Source organism: Perca flavescens, chromosome 7, assembly GCF_004354835.1.
Source record: "Perca flavescens isolate YP-PL-M2 chromosome 7, PFLA_1.0, whole genome shotgun sequence".
Taxonomy (NCBI): domain Eukaryota; kingdom Metazoa; phylum Chordata; class Actinopteri; order Perciformes; family Percidae; genus Perca; species Perca flavescens.
The window spans coordinates 22854696-22877832 of record NC_041337.1 but is presented as its reverse complement, the minus strand read 5'-3'; the positions used below and the strand labels follow the sequence as shown (position 1 = coordinate 22877832).

The window sequence follows — 23137 nt, the reverse complement described above, 5'->3', positions numbered from 1 at the left end:
ACCAGCAGATGGTGCATTTTATGAATCGCTGCTGCTGGCCGTAGAGGCGGAGTTTTCTCTGCTGCTGTCGACGTGCTGTACGTGCAGCAGGCAGTGGGCATCAGGCTGGTCCGTCTCATCCTCACTGCAACACAGGACCAACATTATCCTCCCACCATCCACCTTTGACGAGGACAAGCCCTCCCCAAAAACACAAGGACAGGACAACAATCTTTCATTTAAAAAATAAATCGCATCGAAAGCGGCAAGATGCTGGCCTGTACAGAGATGATCACCATGTGTCTTCAATCTGCAAAGCACGAACACTTGAGGAAACAGCTTGACCACAACCAAAATCAAGGCATCTCTCATTTTCATGATGTAAGTAAACCCTGTTTTTTTTGGTGTGATTAATTTCTCATTAAAACATCTTTTTGTTTGGTTAATTTTAAGCATGATTGTTTGTATTCATATTTAGACATGTTTTGCTTACTTCCACCTTCACAAGGGCGCAATATGAGTAATACACCGTCCTCCATTCTGCTCTTTATGAATGGGTTATATTGAGGTAGTCGGCCTCTCATTCACCTCATGCTTGATGTGCAGCAGCCCTATTATGTAAGAAAGGTGAATGTATGCCAATTAGTTTGTGAATGACATAGTCATCTGACATAGCATACAAATGTTTTAATTTATTTGAATTGCAAAACATTGCAATGTAGCTGTTTTAATTTGGCTGTTTTACATTTATTTTTCATATAATGAGGCTCATGACATTGGTTGTACCCTAGATGAAACAGGGTCTATATTAAACATAACATGAATTCGTAATGAGCAGCATTCCTTTCACACAGCTCCAAACAGAAACATAAAAATAGAAAGATGTTAAATTGTGAATTTATTAATCAGGATATCGCTTGCCCATGGAGTTGACAGAGGATTGGAATTACATGCACAGACATGTTCTCTAACTCAGCTGCCCGGTTGTTGTTTTTTTGCTACAGTATGAAAACATATAGAATACTGCAATACTAATGCACTGCATGCAGTATTTCAGTATATTTAAAAAAACAACAACATGGCTTTATGTTTGGAACCTTTTTGGCTGTTTGCCTCTGGTTTACTGAGGACATAAATACAAGTCAGTGTATTAGCAGCATCATTTCCCAGCCTTAGACTTCCTGACAGCTGGCTGTTAATAACATTCTCCAGTTTCCTCGGGGCAAATTATTGTCCAGCGAGAGGAACATTAGACTGCAGCAAGTACGCATTTGGTTTAAATGCAGTTAGCTTCCATTCAACGCATCTTCTCTGAACCTATTACAGTAGCTAATGGATGGTAATGTATTTTCTAACAGCTGCAGAAATTATAAGTGTAATCACTGGATAGACAACTTATCTAACTTTACTGTCATTAACCTGCACTGATTATGTTCTCTTTTAATTCCTCTGTCTTCCTAACAACTAAATTATGCTGATGCACACACTCATATCTGCAAGCTCTTACAGAAAATTTGGGCTTGTCTCCCTCTACACAGACTAATTACAATTCTTAGACTTGAGGAGGCTTTTTGTGTTGTTTTTCTAATTCAACCAAGCAGCATCAATGGGGCTAATAGCCTACTGCTTTTAGATGATCTTTGCCTCTGTGGGATGGGCTTCATCGACTCCACCATCCTCCCTCTTAACAGCACAAAGGAGGATAAAAGGCCAGTAAATCTCCCCCTCAGGTTTCTCCAGAGCCAATGTTTATTGCTCTCAATTTGTTTCCCAGATTTTATGGAGCAGCTCCCTGTTGGCTTCTTGCATCAGCACTTTTCCGGTTTGGGAAGATTTGACAGTGATGGTGCTGCCTCCAGGTTTTAATGCCATCACCTGCATCCAGAAGTCATCATGTCAGCTAGTCAGCCCAGAGATGTTAAAGGGCCATACCAGTTGTTTTGCATGGTTTATTGCATTCACTACAAATCCTTTATACTTCACAGCTAAATCACAGCTAAAAGTCAACATGAATAATGGCTTGAGAAGCTTTCCTGTAGCTTACTTCACATTGACAGAAACAGAAGCGTACAATAAAATAGCCAGAAGACATTACAAGATTGATTGATTGATTGATTGATTGATTTTATTTCTAATATGTAAAGAACAGAACAGCAGACAAGAAATAAAAACAAAACAAATCAATAACAACAAATAACAAGACAATAAATTAATAATAACAATCTCTTTACATATCCGAAAAGGAGTAAATAAAAGTATACATTTATTCAATCCCACCCTGTGTGTATGCAATTCAGTGATTGTGAAATCTACCCACTTACCAATTGTGAATGTAAACTCCCTCTCATACCCCAAATCAATTTCAAATTTACATCAGTTATTTACATAAAAAACAAAACCAAGATTATCAGATGAATTAAAAAAATATAACCAAATACATCAATAGATAATACTTTACTATAATGCTTTATACTTTTCCCTTAGCTGGTATTTTTTCAGTGTACTAATAGTACTAACTGTATTGCTTATTGATTTATTCAATTCTATTTTTGACTTATATGACAACCTTTTACTGCTTCTCGTTTCTTCAGGGCTTTCTGGGTTTTTGACCGACTTGATTGTTCACTGTCCTTGATTATACAACATAATCAGATTCTGCTGAGTGATTTAAGAGCATACAGGAATGAATGGAAACCAAAGGCTGTCTGGAATCATAAGGAAAGCCTAAAACAATACAGCATGTGTTCAAAAATGGTCAGTGAAAATGTTAAAGGTCCCATGACATTGTGCTCTTTGGATGCTTTTATCTAGACCTTAGTGGTCCCCTAATACTGTATCTGAAGTCTCTTTCCTGAAATTCAGCCTTAATTACAGCCACTAGAGCCAGTCCCACAATGAGCTTTCCTTAGTATGTGCCATTTCTGTGTCTGTAGCTATTGAGGAGGAGGGAGGGGGGGCAAGGTGGAGGGTGGGGGTGTGGCCTTGACCAACTACCACTTTGCTCGTTTGAAAGCCATGATGTCTCTCTCTCATGGGTGGGCCAAATTCTCTGGGCGGGCAAAGCCGAGAAAGGGGAGGTAACCTTGCTCCTTATGGGCATCAAGAACCGATTCCTAATCGTTTCAAAAATTACGATTCCATCGTTTCTGCATTGGAATCATTTGGAGGATTTTCAAATCCGATCATCACTTCCCAATTTAACATGTGCAAGTTTTGGTTTCCGTAGCGGCCAAGCGCTTGTTGCGTTGCAGCCATGGAGCACAATAAGCGGCGCTCTAGTGTGGCTTTATTTTACATTGAAAAAGCTGTAAAACTGCAAACCACCGTTGAATCAAAATAAAACTTTCCTTTTATTTGTGAAAATAGGCATGTGACCCGTTTCAACTCCACCCCTCAAAGAATCGGAATCGAGAATCGATAAGAAACGGAATCGAAAGGAAGAATCGGAATTGGAATCAGAATCGTTAAAATCCAAACGATGCCCAACCCTACTCATAAGGAGCAGATTCCAGATCGGCCCATCTGAGCTTTCGTTTTCTCAAAGATACCCAGGGCTCGGTTTACACCTATCGCCATTTCTAGCCACTGGGGGACAATAGGCAGGCTGGGGGAACACATATTAATGTTAAAAAATCTCATAAAGTAAAATTTTCATGCCATGGGACCTTTAAATGTACACTTGCATAAGCTAAATGTTTTCCAGGTTCTTGAGATATTCAGTTCAATCTTAATTCTGTACACATATTCAGTATAATATTTTTCTTGAATAGATTTCTGTGAGGCTCCGTAGATGTGTCTTGATTGGAGGAGGGATATGGTTTTAAAAAACCGATGTGCTCGGAAGCTTTTGACAACAGGATGCGAGTGCACCGCTCCACTCTGATGATACAGTTAATCAAACAGCCACTGGACTCTCTTGGTCCACACGAGGTGATCGAACAGAAGAAAAAAACCCACTCTAAAATAATAGAGGTGACAATCTGATATAACACCAAACACCTCACACTCCGTCAAGGGATTTTGACTTCTCACATTGTCTGTGTTACACGGTGATCAGGTTGAAGATATCAGTGATGATTTTATAACCGTGTTCACAGCAGGGAAACATCTTAAAGCAGCACGGCCGTTTTCAATGCCCGGAGAGAAAAATAAACAAATATAAAAGCTATTATTCCAAAGCTCCTCGTGGGTGCACATACAGTACATGTCAGTGTTTCATTTCCTGAGATGTCTCATGTTTCTTTTGTTATTGAAATGTGAAAATTACAAGTTCTCTTAAATGTTCCTCCTGTGCATAAAGAAAAATGAAAACAGTTCTTATACCGATGGATTGCCTCACTGAACTGTTCTTCGTCTTAATTGCTCAAAACTTCCCATATCGTTGACGAATGTTTTTAATTTGTTCCACTGTCTTTTGTTTGCCTATGCCCAAACCTAAAGAGACTTTAACATGATCTTCTCCTGTTATTGCAGATATTCCGCCGGGCAGACAAAAATGGTGAGTAAGCAAAATATGCAGCTAATCAGATTACACGGCTAATTAAAACTCAATTAATAACTTTTTGAAGGAGTTGTTGCACACACAAATGAGACACACCAGTCAGAGAAAAGGCACAACTGTAATGGCTCTGTTCAGACAGAGGCCTGTTTTGTCTCTGGGGAGATTTATGTGACTCTGGTGGATCTTTTGGTTTTGTTGCTATCCTTGAGGGATCCAGGTAGAAAGGATATAAATAACCAAGGTCAGGTGCAGCTGCATCTTTTTGGTTTTGGGATGCGATTGGATTTGACAGGATGAACTCCTTCGATGCAGCCGCTCGCCATGCAGTGCTTATCTCAGTAATATCCAATAATATATCCTCAGTGAGACTGCAACATATCTATACTCAAACCTGTAGTATAAGTAAACTTGCTTTACAGTAAATGTGGCTTCATTAGAAAACACATTTTTTAACTCCAGATGGTACAAATTCACCTAATGTGATTTACATATATTCCCTCTGCAAACTTGTCAATATTACATTTGATTGGTGTAATACAGTGTAACATTTAAATCAGCTCTTTACTTCAAAGAAACAACCCCCCCATCCCCCCCGCCCAAATACCTCCTGGGAAAACAGAACATTCAGCTCTGCATTAAAAACAGTGCTGACAAACAAGAACAAGGTTTTGTTCTTAATTTTTTTATTAATGTACTGTATCTCCATTTAAGGGAATGTACAACGCAAAAGGGGTAAGAGAATAAGGCATGCAGAGTATTGACGAAGTAGGACAGAAGGAGGACAGTGAGAGTGTTACATAAGAGCAGGATTAATGATGCAACATGTGCCATGATCAGGGGTTGTCTGGGGTGCCTCACAGCTCACGTGGAGATATTCAGATACGAAGAAAAAAAATACAACAGTTTGTGAATTATGAAAGAGCCCTTAAAAGGTCCTTTTTCTTTGCGTCTGCTGTGAAGAAACTGTAGAAGATAAAAGAAAAGGGTGGGTGGATTTTTATTTCTTACTTTGTGAATTAGTAAAACACAGTGGCTGAAAACACAACATAGGTGTGACATTTTATTAGAAATAAATATTTGATGACTCCATTTCAGTAAGGAAGGCATTACTATTACATGCATTTCTGTGAAGCCTTGAGTCTGCTCCTCGTGTTCTTTCTCTCCATCCGCCGTCCTCCAGCACTCACACAAAGCTTTAATTTTTCAGTCTTTGTAGAAAGAAGGAAGACAAAGCGAGAGAAGAAAACTCTGTTGTGTGTTTGTGTTAGCTATCTTCAATTGGCAGCCCAGCTCTGCTTGGTTCTCGTCTTCACGAACTCACTGAGTCGTGCACCAGCGAGGAAAGTGCCTCCTACCAATCAGCACTGAGTGGGCTGCCATGATACGCCTCGAGCACTGCGGATTTGCCACATAATGAGGACTGGCTACAAACCCACTGCACTCTGATTCCTTCACGCTGTTGGAATGAGGAATTAATTTTTTTTTTAAAGCAATAAAACAATTGTAAAAAGAACATGAAGTAGACTCAACTTTAAACTTTCACTCACCAGCCTTGTGCTAAGATTCGTTTCTAATACATTATATTAATGCACACTGAGCTCAGAGATGTGCACAGCAGATTTGAACCATGATATTAGAATCCAATTTTTTGGCGCAACTCTGATTTGTCATCAGGAAAAAACAATAACATGAGTGAAAACACTGATATGTAAGCAGTTGGGTTTTAGTCTTTTTAAATAATCAAACTCTAATGGCAGAGCCATACATTTTGTTAAGAGTCACACAGTTGCCTTCAGGAGACTTTCATAACAAAAAGACCAAAGTGTCATGATCTGGGCTGAATCGTTATAACAAGCAGTGGGCTGAAAAATTATTTGTCAAAGCCAGTGATTGGTTTCCCATACAGCACTAGTTGGGCACTGCATAGTTTTGCCTTTTCTGTCTTGACACTCTGATAATAAGAATCGCTGAGGATTCTGCCTCACTTCCTTGCAGCTTTTTAATTCATGCTGTATTCAGTGCAGTAGCAGAGAGGATTGTAGACTACTGCAGCATCCTCAAAGGATGCAGTGATGTACAGAAGTGCTGCAGTTCTGGGTGGAAGAGAGGAACATTATCAGTAGTTTGCTAGAAGCAGATATCCGGCTGTCATTTGAATATTTTAGCAACAAATTGACTCCATGAACAGGTTTGACACCTGTAATTTGGACAACATGTACAAAGAGAAAGTGCTTTCATTTTTTAAACTTTATATATGTATATGAATTATTGGTCCTGCTGCGGTTTTTAGCCCTTTAAGCTTTAGGATTCCCTCATGGGAAAGCTTTCCTGAAAAGATACAAGCTTTAGTACAGGGAAAGATTTTCTTTGAGGTTGCAGGTAGAGCTGCAGTTTTATTTAGTGTGAAATGTGACAATTAAATCTAGTAAACTGCCTCATTTCTGTCGTCGTTGCCCCTGCAGAGGTGTTGTATTGACAGTTGTTAGTCACGAAGCCTCAGGATCAGTTGTTGCAAAATCTGCATATTCTTAAATTGAATCTCACTGTTTTAGGAGCTGAATGTTGATGACAGTAACCAGCTCTTTTCCTCCCACAGAACTACAAAAGATTTTAAATGTCATCAATATATCACATTGTAAAATATCATTAAAAGAAAAGTCTGCATAAGACATGAAATAAATTCAACATTGAGAGGAGGACAGTTGAGTTGTGCATTGCTTGCACTGTTTCAATAAATAATAATTAGTGCATGTTGTTACACATGTGTAGTCTGCTCTTATACTAGCATGTTTATACGGATGTATGGTCAATACAAATGTCCACAACACAGGTACATTATATCTACAACCAATGATTATTTTTTTATAACTGGATTTTTAAATTGATATAAAACAGAAAAAGGCAGAAAATACTCACATTTAAGAATGGGGAAGCAACACATGTTTTTGCCATCTTTGCTTGATAAATGACAAAAATGGTATCAACATTACGTTATGGTTAAGGTTTGGTTAAGTTTAGGTAACTAAAAAGCTGTAAAACCATCTCTCTACTTCACGAGACAATAATAATTATTCCCTCTGCCAAAAACATGTCACAAGTCATTTTGAAGTGTTTGACCAAACAACCTACAATGCTGTATGGTTTTCAGTTGAGAGTCTCACTAATCGGTTATTTACTAAACCCTTCAACACTAGTTGTCATTAAGCACCTTCAAAGCCTGCTTCTGCACATTCTGCCTAATGATGACATTTGAAAACAAATATAATTATAAATCTCCCAGGCAAAGCACATGCTGCCCAGATTACTGTTATTTAGCTTGTGAGAGAAAATACTGTCTAGAAGCTCAATCTCTCTGCTGCTCTGCTCTGAGAAACAGTAAACACTTGCATAACGTGCCATCTGAGCCTCACTGTAACTTGTATTCGAGTGTCTAACAGGGTGTGAATCTACACCTAAACAGCTCTGATGGAGAAGGCTGGAGAATGAGTCAGAGGTGCAACAGATTGTGTTTACTCCTACATCATGTGGAGAGAAGATTTTATTTATAATTGATTATAATTCGAATAGCTTCATCTTTCATCTGAAGTTTAATGTAGCCAGACCACAACAAATGTTCAGTACGATTTCCATTTTAAGGGTATGATCAGTATGTAATGATTAACAACAAAACAATGTAAAACACTTTTAATGTTACTTTATGTAACAATCACAAAATACAACAGCAAATCTCTTTTTTCAAATTTGTCATTTTGCTAACAAGCCTTTGCTGCATCGTGTCAAGTCAACAAGTCAAAATAGTTCTCACAAACATAACAGATGATATGATTTACTGTTGGCTGAGGCCTGTCAGTCTGAGCCTGGCAGAGATCTCAGAGGCGGGTCTCAAAAGGTTTCAGTGCAGCGAAGCTGGGCAGATGGTGGTGAGATCTCATTAACATCTGAAGTTAGCCTGCTAGTAAGACTACTCAAACTAGCCCTCGATCCTTCTGCTGGCCCTGCAGCACACAGGCCCAGACACCGCTTATCTTCGACATATACTTGTCTTTGTGTTTACTAATCCATGCTGCTATAAGATTGGTTGATGTGCAAACTGTGTTAATGGGATTGTTACAAAATTGTAAAAGGAGAAATGAATTGTAGCAGAAATCAAAACAGTGGGAAGATTATTTTGCAGTCGGGCAGTTTTCAGCTGTGAGGAAATAAAACAGCGATGTGGTGTCGTTTGAAAAGAAAATGCGACACTCAATTAAATTATTACTACTCCTAAGAGCAGAAATGTGATTTTCAACTGTTTAACATCTCTAACACATATTAATTTGCTGCAGTAATGTAGTTGCATAAAAGGAAAGTACTGCCAAAGTTTAATTCAGCTTTATGTGGAAGACTTCTAAGTGTAGTTTTGTCCTTCACCAAGGTCTTAAAGCTAAATAAAGACAGATTTTAGGATTATGCTGATTTAAATGAAATAATTTCACTTGCAGCAGCACCTCTGAGGTTATCACTGGTAGTAAAAGTGAGCCTTGTAACATTATAACAAATAATGGAAAAACTTTTCATTAAGGTGGTAAAACCTTTCAGGTTTCACTGAGGTATCCTTTTCACGGGTTTGTCTCCTTTCAGACGATGGGAAGCTGTCCCTGGAGGAGTTCCAGTCATACTTCGCTGACAGTGTCCTCACTGACGACCAGATGCAGGAGCTGTATTGCTCTATCGACAGGCAAAACACAGAGTAAGCCTAACTTCCTTTTAGAAGTCTTCCAACTCTGCTGCCATCTGTAGCCCCTTCTTCTCTCCTGCTGCCTGGCAGTGAGATGTCAACACCTCACTTCAGTGAAGATGATGTCAATATTCCATAGAGAACTTTAATTCTGGCGTGAAAGCCTCAAGAGTTTGCAGAACTCTGTTTGCACACTGATGAGCACAAACGAAATTATAAAAGATGCAAAACATTTGCCTGTGCCACTGGCTAACATTCAACTTGAAAAACATTTATTGGAATGAAAAATGTCTGGTGTTGTAGCTAAAGAAATACCCAAGAGGACGTTCTTTGCTGTGTCTGTGGGCACAATGCTGATGAAATGTGAGAAATCACTTCTTTGCTAATGGCATCACTGAAGTACCAACCAATCACAGAAAGCTTGCAATACATAACAAACAATTAAACACCCTAGCTGGGCATTCATTTAAATATTGTATTTCTAAATTATTGAAACTATAAGATCATACAATACTGACTGAAACAACACAAATATAATCTCCAAGACATTTAGCCTTACTATGCCAATGTCTAGTAAAATCAAGTCAATCACTATACATTAAAGTACATTATAATGACTATAAATACAGTACATATACTTTACTTATACTTTATGTGCAAGTGTTTCTACTTTTATTTGCAAGACAATAGTGCTAGTGTGATTATTGACTTGTCTCACAGCTCCTCAGAGGTTAGGGGCATGTTCAGCCCCGACAAAACGTTGCAAGGTTTTTTTTAAATCTGAAACTATGGAGTGTTGAACACCCTGTTGTGTGCGCAAAACCTGTCTTTTTAATACGACAAGTTTACATACACGTCACTGCTGATTGAGTAACACCTCTGACCCACCAAACGAAAGAAAACATACCTCAAAGCCTGTTGCACATCGTTTCACACCGTTTCACATCGTTTCACATCGTTTCGAGTAAACATGTCGTTCAACCCAAACTGTAGCAAAACGCTGCACATCGTTTTGAGATTGAACGTGCCCCAACTGTGAAAATCACTGCGTCCTTTTTTCAAATGGAAAGGTTCAACCAAGGGGGTAAGCGAGCATCTGGCAAGTGTAGCTCTTATTGCACCATTTTGATGCTAACCAGCACTCACCATCCCATTGACTGCCATTCATTTTGAAGTCACTTTGACAGCGAATAACTTTACATCTCAAGCGTTTAAAGACTCTATTTATCCATTGTTTATTTCTAAAGAAACACGACAATGTATAAAAGGCTTCATTACCTTGTAGCTCATGTTATGGCCCCGTAGCAGATGTTTTTGTAAAAATAGGCTAACGATTGTGTCATAACCACGCGACTTACTGTTGCAGAGTAGAGGAATTACCGTATAGTACAGGAGAAGCTCGCAGGCAGTTTCGACTTACATTAGCTGTTTAAGTTTAATTACTAATGTTAACTAGCATGTTAGTTAGCAATAATTAGCCTGTGCCTATATTATCTCCTTACATATACCTATGCTCTCCGTCTCTGCAAGATTGGGAATGATTGAGATTTCTCTTGGCACAGCTACCAGAAGACTTACAACTTTCAGACACGTTGCTCACATCACATTTACGTTGTCTCTCTCAGTTGGAGGCTGCGCAGTAACGCTCAGCGCTCACCAGAAAAGTACTTCTAATATACTTCACTGGTCTCCGTACAGAGCAACGGGATCTGTTGGTCCATTCTTATATACTGTCTATGGGTCCAACACTACAAGAAAACAATAGTCTACGTAAGGTGACCAGATTTCTGAAATAAAAACTGGAGACGTAAAAGAATGAATAAAAATGGGGACATTTCAAGTTTGGCAGTCACTGTATCATTAAAATATAATGTTATTATCTGTGAAATAAAAAAGGGGGACAATTCCTGTTTCACATATTTTGACCATGGTAACTGTTTTAAAAAACAATCAAAACGTGATTGAGACGTTAAACCGGTAGGCTCTGCTGCCCAGTATTTCTTGCCATGCAAAATATTATTTCACTTTGCGGTCTGCGCATGACCTGTCCCCAGAAAACTTGGACATCTGGTCACCCTAGTGGCTGAGGCTGTGCTTTGAGCTAAAAATGCTAACACACTGATGCTAAACAGGTACAATGCTTACAGGTGTAATGTTCACCATCTTAGTTTAGCATGCTAACATTCGCTAATTAGCACTAAACACAGTCACAAACCAAAGTATTGGACAAATTGAAATATTTTCCTGATGATGACGTTTGATAAAAAGTCAGAGGATCACCAAAGTCGGACAAAAAGACTTGACAAAAATACTTCCGGCTTCCCAATGACATCTCTTTAATTAACGTGTCTCTTTTTTGTCTTCCCATTGTCTCACAGCAACCTGGACATAGACAAACTCTCAGGTGATTATGTGTCATTCATTATTTTAATGACAAATTTGCTAATGAAATCAGTCTCAAACCTTTATATACAGCGCATAAGATCATTTTTATGTATCACAAAAGCCCATGGCTTCATTATTTTAGCTGGTGCTATTGGCTAAAGCTGCTGGACGATGACCATGACTTAAACATAAGTCCCTGACTGGGGCCAGTGACTCAGAAATTAAGATATAATTATGACAGTGGCCAATGTACTTTAATTCAAATGAATGCTATTAATTTCATATTGAATTGTTTCCTTCTTGTATGAAAACACCATTTATACAAAGTATTCTCAACAAATCTTCTCCTCTAGAGTACTTCACTCCACATCTGGGGGAATACGTCAATGTCCTGTCTGCTCTGGAGAAGCTGAATGTGGCCATTTTGAAGGCCATGGATAAAACTAAAGAGGTGGGTGATGGTGGCTTTCACCTCTGCACTGTGTTGAATGACAAGACATTTAAATGTAGCGCAACATAAACTATTATCCATTTCAAGCATCCGTCATGCATGCCTCCAAGCATTCAGACTTTCAGGCCGTTTTTTTGCCCGGCATGACTGACTCTGCTCTGCCTCTTCTCACTAACAATACATTTTCAAACATTAGTTCACAGACCCTTACAATACCGGCCATTTGTAAATCTGCTGGACAGAAAGTAAGGAGGAAGAAAAGCAATTGATGTGAACACAATTTTTAACTCTTTTGGAGTTTGAGTTTGAACTACAATAAATGTAGGCTTATTTCACAATATGGTGCAGGTATTGTAGATATACTGATTGCTGTGGAGGTCATAGAGATGCAGCATTCATTATTTAATAATCTGTTGGCTATTTTTCTTCTTAATATGTTATGTGTAGTCTATAAACATTATTATCAGTTTTGCACCTATAAAACAAAGGATTATATAAGTATAAATTAAAAAAATGACCTGATGATGATGCTCCAGGAAAAGTCTAAGGATCACTGAAGTTATTACAGTTCATCCTGAGAGTCATGAACACTGACTGTAAAAATAGTGGACATATTTTAATGTACACAGTGCCGTGGTTAGCATTGCTAAGATTCTATCATGGTTGACAGGTCGGCGTATAGCCACCCCCCTATAGCATCCCCTGCTTTATTGTCAATTTTAATTTACTAAATGAGCATCCTGCCGTATTGAAGGAGACTTGAAAGTAGCGATCAAGGCCATAAACTCATTATGAAAATGTTGATTGAGGTAGAGAAGTAGTGTCATTTTCCCATTAACTTCTATAGAAATTGACTTCTTTTTGCAACCAACTGCTGAAAATGAAAATGAAAAGGAGGGTTTTTTGTGTGGCTTTATTGCCTTTGTTGATAAGACAGCTTAAGTCAGGAAAGTGGGAGAGAGAGGGGGATGACAAGGACTGAGCCTCTATGGGCCGCATACTCAAACAGGTGAGCTAACCAGTTTAAAGTACTTCCGCATTGGCTTCACTTTCCGGGCCCGCAAGCTTCGAACATTATTTTTACAGTCTATGGTAATGAATAGCTGAACCAAATTTAATTCCATTTGTTGTCAAGACATTTCACTCAATACCACAAATGTAAACTTCACGGTGGTGCTAGAGTAAAGGTCAGGGGATCAAAAAGTCAGTTTGATTTATCGTCTGTGAACCATGAATATCTGTACAAAGTTTCATGACAATCCATCAAATAGTTGTTTCAGTATGGACCAAAGTGTTGGACTGACATTGTGCAAAAGGGTTATTAGAAACCCAAATATAATCAACTAGATATAAAACAGGGAAAAGCAGCAAAACTTCACATTTAAGAGTTAATTCTTGTGTGTCTTTGATCGTTACGTGATAACACTGATTGCAATACATTGTTCATTTGACATTAAATTTAGTATTTTTGGGCTTTTATTTCAAACCAGTATCCAGTAACCAGTATCATAACATATTTTCATACCTCTGGTTTCATTAATCATATATTCTGTCCGAATTGTAAATGTATGGCTTTGGAGCTGATATAAAGATCAATGCTTTTCAGTTCAAAAGACCAAAACTGTAACACTACCGTTTCTTTCACAGATAACGAACCAGTAGCCTATCTCATCAAATCACCAGCCTTGAATTGCGAAAAATGCTAATTAGAGCGTTATGAAATCCTGTTATGAAGCCTGGTCGAGCAGAACAGCATACTGTATATTCCATCAGATGTACAGGGGATTAAAGTGCAGGGCTGTAATCATGTTGTTTTAGGCATACACGGTCAGGATCATCATCAGAGATCTTACACTAGGACATAATCAATAGCTCAGCTCACTCTTTATCGATCTCAGTTAACCCTCCATGTTAAGCCAACTGGTGAATATTTATTTATATTTGGCAAGGGAAGAGAATCAGGTGCATGGATAGATGCTTGAGTGTGGATACAGACTTATTATAATGTTGACTGCAGTGCAGGAAGTGAGTGTCACTGATGAAGGGAGGGAATATAGGATGATAGTGGAGCGTAAATGACAGTAACTAAAGCTGACAACCCCCCCAGCTGTCCAACTGATCTGATGTAAGATGTCCTCCCACAGAACTGCACCACAAATACAGGGCCTTTTTTCAACTGCTCTAATCTCCTTCTCTTAATTTTTTTTCATAGTTTAAAAAAAATAAATCTGAGTCTATTATTCACTCAGTCGCACACTTGTCTTTCACTAATTTATCTCATTTCTCTGTGCATCCATCTTCTCCGACGTTGTCTTTTTTTTCTCTTTCTAATGTACTTTTCCTTTCTCTATATCACCCATGCCTTCCTACAGCTCATGCATATTTCCTGTTGCTATTAGTCAGTCAGAAAGCTTTCTTTGCCCTGAAGAGCAACTGCCTTTATAGCTATCCTGAAATCAGCCATATTAAATTGCTAAACCGAAGATAAAACTGAACCTATAGAAGGGCTCAAGGGCCATCAAAACTCAATATGCTTCCAAAATGCCTGGACAAACACAAAGCAAAATGATGAACTCTACAGACTATGTGTCCTCTGTGTTGTTGTTGTGCCCCGAGAAAACAAGAAAACCCTCTACTGTGTTGTCGCAGATCTTCTGCCTCGAAACAAAGGGAGGAGAAATTGAAAAAAGAACTGTGGTTCATTACTCATGTAGTACAGCGCCTCTGCTACAGAGGAAACGGAGCACGTAGTAACAAGGATTACTACAAGCTTGGTGGTTGTTTTTCAAATGTCTTCTTGTCATTTTTTCAGAGCTCTATTTTGTTGCACCCCAGGGTGCTGGTGATGGTGATGGGGTTCATTACCCACAAAATCTGAGCTGACAAAAAAACAAACAGCAGCCACTGCACTGAAAACTTAAAGTTTTCAGGAAGTCCTCCGCAAACTGGCACTAGACATCCATACATTATAATAATATCACTTTCCAGTTCATGGAATAGACCATTATTACCTTGCATTCACTGTAATTAAGGTTAATCTACACAGTGATGTGTCTGTGTGTTTACTCCTTTTTTGTTTTTAGCAGGTGGGAATAATTCTATTTTAACTTGGTTCCTCTGACCAAATAACTGCAATAATATACCTATTCATTTTTTAAAAGGGCAGTGAGAACATAATCTTGACAAACTACAAAAAAATCTAAATACAAGGTTTTCAGGGTATTAGGCGATTATCTGAGAATCAGCTTTTTTCATGCTCAAAAAGCTGAGCATAACATGAATCAAGAATCAGTTGGCGTCTGGACTTGCAACTTTTTTCTTTACAGTTCATATGTTCACCAGAGCTGGAGATTAAAGGACAATTCCAGCGCAAAATGAACCTGGGGGTTAATAACACATGATTACAGAGTAAAGTAAAAAGAAAACGCTATTTCTATACCACTAACAAGGCTCAAAATAGCACCACCAATATACTTCAGCGGTAGCATAATGAGGATCCCTACATGTAAACCGAAGCATTGACAATGTTGTAAGTGTACAGACAGTTTATTAAAAAGATATTATAAAGAAAGTAGTGTTCACGTATACAAGCAGGCGCCATCTTGGGAAAGCAGTCATGACCAGTCGAGCGACTAACGCCGTGCTTGAGCTATGTTACTGGTTACTTGTTTCACGGCTTGCGTTGTTCGACTGGTCATGACTGCTTTCCCAAGATGGCGCCTGCTTGTATACCAAGGGGATAAGCCAGCCTCCGCAAAGCGTACCTACTATGGAACCACTTTGATGCTAACAAGCCATCACCTGCCGTTAGCATTCCATTGACTGCCATTCATTTTGGCATCACTTTGAGAGTGAATAACTTTACATCTGAAGCGTTTAAAGACTTTATTTGTCCATTTGTTTATTTCTAAAGAAACACAACAATGTATAAAAGGCTCCACTACCTTGTACAGTACAGGCCAAAAGTTTGGACACACCTTCTCATTCAATGCGTTTCCTTTTTATTTTCATGACTATTTACATTGTAGATTATCACTGAAGGCATCAAAACTATGAATGAACACATATGTACTTAACAAAAAAGTGTGAAATAACTGAAAACATGTCTTATATTTTAGATTCTTCAAAGTAGCCACCCTTTGCTTTTTTTTTTATAACGGAAAAAATTCCACTAATTAACCCTGACAAGGTACACCTGTGAAGTGAAAACCATTTCAGGTGACTACCTCATGAAGCTCATTGACAGAACACCAAGGGTTTTCAGAGTTATCAAAAAAGCAAAGGGTGGCTACTTTGAAGAATCTAAAATATAAGACATGTTTTCAGTTATTTCACACTTTTTTGTTAAGTACATAATTCCATATGTGTTCATTCATAGTTTTGATGCCTTCAGTGAGAATCTACAATGTAAATAGTCATGAAAATAAAGAAACACATTGCATGAGAAGGTGTGTCCAAACTTTTGGCCTGTACTGTACCTCACGTTATGGCCCCGTAGCAGGCGTTTTTGTAAACGATTGTGTCATAACCATGCGACTTTCTGTCGCATAATAGACAAATTACCGTACAATACAGGAGCAGCTCGCAGGCAGTTTCGACTTACATTAGCTGTTTTAGTTTAATTCCTACTGTTAACTAGCATTTTAGTTAGAAATAATTACCCTGTGCCTATGTTATTTCTTAACATATACTTATGCTCTCCGTCTCTGCAAGATTGGGAATGATTGAGATTTCTCTTGGCACAGCTACCACAAGACTTACAACTTTCAGACACGTTGCTTGCTCACGTCACATCTACGTCATCAAGCTCAGTTGGAGGCTGCGCAGTAACGCTCAGCCATCACCGGAAAAGTGCTTCTAATAGACTTCACTGGTCTCTGTTGCAAGTCCACGGTGTTGCTTTGTCCATTCATGTTACTGTCTTTCTTGTATAGGTGAACGCTACTGTTTTCATAATCTATCTTTTTAATAAACTGTCTGTACACTTACAACGTTCTCAATGCTTCAGTTTACATGTAGGGACCCTCATTATGCTACCATTGAAGTGTGGTGCTATTTTGAGCCTTGTTAGTGATATAGAAATAGTGTTTTCTTTTTACTTTACCCATTCCCCAACTACTAGCTTTATAAGCTAATCAGCGCTTTGCGCTAGCTTGTTTCATGCTAGAGACACATTCGATTAGCATGAAAACATATCCCAGAGAACAGTCGACTCGGTAATCATGTGTTATTAACCCCTAGGTTCATTTTGCGCCGGAATTGTCCTTTAACAGGCAAACAAGTCCATCATATCAACTACAAAAGCACAATAAACAGTTCCTAGATAAGATAAGTAATGAGTGATGATTTATTTTTCCCACATTACTGCAGATTCTTAATTTTTACCCTTACACATCCATTCAGGAGTATCAGGGTTCATCAGTGCTGGATCAGTTTGTGACACGCTTTCTGCTGAGGGAGACCTCCACCCAGCTGCAGTCCCTTCAGTCATCACTGGACTGCGCTATGGAGGCAGTTCATGACCAGGGCTGTTCTGGGAGGAGGATACTGAAGAAGCCTGAAGACCTGCCTATCCAGAGGGTGGCCAAACGCACCGGCCGACGCATCCAGAAGAACATGTGTCTCTCCCCTACTGACCCCTACTCTGGCATGCTCACCACGGGTACGTTTCAGGAACACTGTGATTCAGATACTGTAGGTAAATCTGATGAGGGCAAAAGTTAGGCAAAATCCTGGAAATTTAAAAGGGCATATTGTAGTGATCTAGCTCAGGGAGATACTCACAGTAGGTCATCCAAAACACAAAGTGCATCACTTTGATATAAAGTAATTGTTCAGACTTCCTCTATTGTGCTGATGTTATTTCTGGGGTTTAGGGGTCAGCGTGGAGCCAGACAACCACTGGGGCTCCCAGATCAACCAACTGGAGCAGCTCATAGACAAACTGGAGTGTGAGGTTTGTATAAAATCTGTTTTTGTGCTTCTACTCTTTATGCTAAGCTAAGCTAATTGTCTGCTGGCTCTAGCTTAATATTTAGTGGACAGACGAGAGAGCGGTGTTGATCCTTTTACCTAACTCTTGGCAAGAAAGCGGATTACCCGGATTTTCCACCGGCGCGTAGTATCTACTGTACCTTCCAATCCAAGCACTCCTGCAATTAATCTCCATTCCTTCTCTTTTCTGCCATCCAAAAAAAAGATCTGTGGTGTCTATTATGTTTTTCCACCTCTAAGATGAATCTCTCCTCGTCCATGTTGTTGTAGAGGAGACATATACGCTCGTGTGAAAATAGACCTGGCGTGTATCTTTAGTGGAGCGAAGAGCCGCTACACGCACACTTCACGCATGCTTCTGGGACATGCCGTGACGCGGGTGGTGGAATATCAAGCATTTACTTGAATGGCCGTGATTGCTCATGGGGGCTGCGTTGCCTCCGGAAAGGAGCGTAGACACGCCCGGTGGAAAATGGAGGGTTTGTGTATTTTCCAAAATGTTATGATATAATACAATCTATACCTTTAGTAGATAGTATTATATTATAGCCGGTGGAAACTCATCTCTGAATTTTGAATAAAGTTAAGCACATCAGCCCTATACTGATGTGGTTTACACAAACATGTTTAGTTTATAAAGACTACAAAATCGCAGCCAACAGGTAAAGGTAAAGGTGCATGCTGTGTTTCACACAGATATACAGATATTGATGCATTGGTGCAACCCTGTTATTTATGCACTGGGATAACAGATGTTTACAGATGTTTTCAATTTACGTGTAATGTACAAAATGCCACCAATATGTTGCCTGTAAGTCTGAAGAAGAGCACAAATAGCTACATGGTGGCTCCTGAAGTATTTATTTTATTTTTAATTTTGCATATTTTTTGATGATTATATATTAATTATAGATGAGGTATGTTCCAAGGTTAGATGCCAGCGCGGCAAGGATGAGCTTGCCTGCTAACACATGAATAATTATTTTTTCTTATCTTGGTCAAGCAGACAAGAATATAGTGTAACCACAGTTCTCAGGACTGCAGTGAAGCTGCTGGAGGGTTAAAAATAATATGGCGATATCTTCCTTGTGAAAGCCAATGCTTTGTAACTAGAGGCCGTTATTTAGCTGGATTCGGTTAGGCAGGTTCTGCTGCTAATTCTTGTTCTGCTCAGAACTGACTGAAATATTTATGCCCCCATTTTCAGAGTCCACATCTTGAACCTCTTAAAGAGGACACATTGGCAGGGACGTATAAATCGGTGAGTCCAACGTTTTCTGAATATAGCTACACTAAGTATGAAAAGTTATTTTTAGATTATACAAGATATCTTTTCACTGAACCAAATATATGTTATATTTTATAGTTATTTGATTCATACATTATCTTCTATTTTTGAATAGCTGGAAATCACAAATGTAAATGCACTTAAAATCCAAAATGAACCTAATCGGTTGATGTTATTTGAAGATGTGATTATGACTTTGGTTTGTTTTCTCTCTCTAGAACATACTTCTGGTCCAAAGACAAATGTCTGTGAAGGAGAAGGATGTGGAGCAGTTTCAACAAGCTCTTAAAATTTACACAGATACCACCACCAGCCAGCTAAACAACCTGCAGTATGTCCCTTTGTCTGCCTAAGTGCCTTTGTTCACCTCTCTGTGATTTAATACAACCTCTTCAAATTGCTTTCATTTTCCCAAACATATGAGACACTGTAACCCCCACTGCTCTCTTTTTTCTCCCTTTCTCTTTTTATTTTTAGCGTTTCAGTCCAGAACCTGCCAGACAGATCATGCTTCATCATGTACGAGTTTTGGCAGGATCGTCTCTCCTGGATGAGGTAGGATCAGAAGGGCTTCATGGCATATTAGACTAGGAAACATGTTCTGAAAATTTCACTGCTCGATCAAAATGTGTCTCATCCTTTTCCTCCCTCTTTCTCCTCTCAGCTACCTGCAGTCGCCCATCAGCAAGACCTTCCAGCGCTGCATTATCGACTCACTGGAAGAGCCGGAGATGGTCTCCACCATGCTCCTCCCAGGTAGGAACCATTATGAAGGCTGCTATTTCTTGCATTCAATCCCACATGAATCCAGTTTGATTTAGTTAATAGTTTAAAGAATTAAATTTAATAGAATTAAAAATAGCATGGCCTTTTGGAAAAAGGTATTAATGCATATGTCTCACATAATAAACAAGGGTTTTCAGTGGTCTTTTTGGGTGAATAATTTGTGGGAAACAATAGAATTTAGGTGCTTTAAAGGTAAATATTGCCTTGTCCATTACCACTGTCGTAATGTCTCATTACGTCTCATTCGAACTACAGATCCGCTACCTGATCTGGCAAACTTGCATAATGTAATGTAATGGACAATTCCACTTCCAACCTGTAGGGGGACCAAAGCAGGAAAAGTGCTCTAGTGTTGCTTTTATATTAAAACTGCTATAATTAATATTTTTATATTATTAGATTATATGACTATATGAAATGAGTTTGTCATTGAACCCAGATAATTATCACCCAATTCAGCAGTTTCCCTTAGTTCTAACAGAGCATTTTAGCTTCTCTCTGTGCATTGTTTTGGTTTTCTGTAACGTAACTTTAATGTTTTGGTTCACTCTCACCACTCTCATCAGTGTAATTTCCAGATGCACCAGGCAGCTGTTTTCAGCTAAAAAGCTCTGATAAACCCACTATGCACCACCTAATAGCAGATAAAGTTAGCAACAAATTAGTTAATATAGTGGAGCATTTACCATCTGAAGAGCCAGATATTTTCCTCAGGAGTTGGTGGAGACCAAAACAGAGCTAAAAGCAGAGTGTATATTGGACTCATATTCATCAGGTGTCCAACAACCTGACTATACATTAATACTAATGTTGCTCTCTATCTGCTGGATGTGTAAATAGACAACTGTTTGTCATATCAACTTAAAAGGTGATAATGTGTCAGTGTTGTGTTTACAGCTTGTTTCTGTTGCCGCCAAGTGGCCAACAAACAAAAATCAGTTAATGCATGTTTATTGTGTGACAAATATTGTATTAGATAATTAATTGTAATCTTAGAAGGTCATTGCTTTCCTAAGGGAAAAAAATACATGCTGATGTTTAGCTTCTCTTCCTGTTGTCATTGCTCATTTGATTGGTTCAAGCAAAGAGCATAAAACATTGATGCTTGATTATTGTTTCATTTGACAGCCTCTTGGTGGATTATGAACAACAACTGACAGGGGAAAGCAGCTGCTGCTATTCAACACAATAAAAGCAGGAGGAAGAGCTGATTGTGTAATTGTTTTATATTTTTTGTTCTTTGATATCCATTTCTTTCCTTATGGCATGACTAGGATTTTTGAAAAGCGATAGCTCCCAGGTTATAAAAAAAGAAGACTGCTCAGATAAATCAGTCAAGAGTGCAACAAATTAAAACCTTGGAGAGAAACAATTGAAGGCAATGCAATATTTCATTGTGTGATCAGGATATGTGCCAACATTCATTTACAAGCACATTTATTGTTTCTGATTTAATAAAAAGAATAGAAAGATTTGCATGATTTCTTATTTCTCAGTGGTAGTTTATTTCAATCAGAACTACATCTTAGAATAGATATAATGTCACTGATGCCACAAAAATAGAAACACATCAATGATCTGTCCATCCATCACTCATTCTTCAGTACAGACAAAAACATAATTAGTGGTAGGGTTAACCTGCATTTCCCCTTGTTCTGTCTGTGGTATTGTACTTTGTTGTCGCCTTCAAAGCTTTGCTACCAAACGTCTTTTTGCTGATGGGTTAGAACAGCCAATAGATAAACCATAGTAATGAACAATTATGGTCCACATCTAAACTTGTATCATCACGAGTGTGTCACTCCTGCACTTTAGAAAAGTCCTGGACCTAATTGTGAAAAATGGGTGTTTATTGTAGATTATCTATTAAAAATGTTGAATTAACTGCTGTTATAACAAGCCAAGAGCTGCACTAAAGTGTAGTGAAACATTAGCGGACGCTAACAATTAAACAAATGAGTCTGCAATTTGCCTGTACTGTCACTCTAGAAATTGAGCTCAAAGTCCTTGTTATACATTTGCAGTGTAAACTGTACAGTGCACACACACATAGAAGTTTATATTTTGAGTACAGATATTAAGCATAAACAGTTCGGTGTAATGTAATTAGACAGAAAGTCAATTGAGATTGTGTACAGCTAGTTAATGAAAGCTGTAAGATGTTAGTTATTGTTGTAGAACATTGGTAAATGTACAGTATGATAGTATATTGAGCTGTGGTTGATCCGATAATGTGAGGAACGAATGTGTTCACTCTTTTTTTGAAGTGTTTTATCATTTATTGTATGAAGAATATACAGTTGTTATGTGGATGCTATGTTTTTCTGGCATGAAATAAAGTTCATGACTTGTTGATGAAATTAAATGATGCGTTAATTGTCCTCTTGCTTAAGATGAGTACACTGTTTATGAATTGTGATCTAATAAAGATCATAGATATGGATTAGTAAATGAATGGTCCACTGTAGTGAGCATACCTCACCCTGTTTGTATTACTGTCTCTAGTTGGCTTCTCCTGTATATGTTGTATACTAAATTGTATTAACAATTTAATTTATATGTACAACAGCTGTCAAAGAAACTGGAAAAATATTAGAAATTATTTTTCTTCTCATGTGCTAAATAAGACTGGCAGACTGAAATCCTTTGTAAATATAAGCTCATGATACCAGCAGCTTTGAGAAACACCAACAAAAAGAAGAAGAATGGAACAATTTCAAGCCCACCTTGTGTTGAATCTGGGGCAATTGGCTCGTTTCCACTCTTCAAAGCCAGTTTGTTCTTTTTGATTCCTTCTCCTTAAACACAACCTAAAGCAGCTCTAACCTAGAAGGTTTAAGCCCAAAGTTTCCACCGCTGCACATTCACAGTCTATCAGGTTATATTTGACTTCACAGCATCTTTATCCCAGAGTGCATTAACTATCTATAGTAAGCAGTTTAAATTGTATTGTGTGTAATGTTAGTCTATATCCATGACGTTCCACTTCCAGGATTGCTTCCGCCGGATGCATGTCTTTTCAACGATGTCCGTTTC

The 23137-nt window shown here is 38.5% G+C and overlaps 1 protein-coding gene across 2 annotated transcripts; it reads left to right on the top strand.

The window, feature by feature from the left end:
• The first annotated feature begins 57 nt into the window (after positions 1 to 57).
• On the top strand, positions 58 to 22466 carry LOC114559044 (N-terminal EF-hand calcium-binding protein 1). 2 transcript variants are annotated; one of them, XM_028583443.1, is made up of 12 exons: positions 58 to 360; positions 4453 to 4477; positions 9101 to 9209; positions 11576 to 11601; positions 11936 to 12033; positions 17437 to 17695; positions 17910 to 17989; positions 19235 to 19288; positions 19534 to 19646; positions 19793 to 19870; positions 19980 to 20071; positions 21230 to 22466. In XM_028583443.1, exons 1-12 carry the CDS (start codon positions 250 to 252, stop codon positions 21256 to 21258), a joined length of 1074 nt encoding a protein of 357 aa, XP_028439244.1. In that variant the 5' UTR covers positions 58 to 249; the 3' UTR covers positions 21259 to 22466. The 2 variants fall into 2 exon arrangements, with proteins under 2 accessions (XP_028439244.1, XP_028439245.1); XM_028583444.1 differs by lacking the exon at positions 58 to 360 and adding an exon at positions 2675 to 2733.
• Positions 22467 to 23137: the final 671 nt, after the last annotated feature.

Excerpts from the sequence above, each read along its gene's own strand:
- LOC114559044 (XM_028583443.1), top strand. The coding sequence starts at position 250 with ATGCTGGCCTGTACAGAGATGATCACCATGTGTCTTCAATCTGCAAAG. Across the intron at positions 17,696-17,909 it reads CTCTGGCATGCTCACCACGG|GGGTCAGCGTGGAGCCAGAC; the intron begins GTACGTTTCAGG and ends TCTGGGGTTTAG. Across the intron at positions 20,072-21,229 it reads CTCCACCATGCTCCTCCCAG|CCTCTTGGTGGATTATGAAC; the intron begins GTAGGAACCATT and ends TTCATTTGACAG.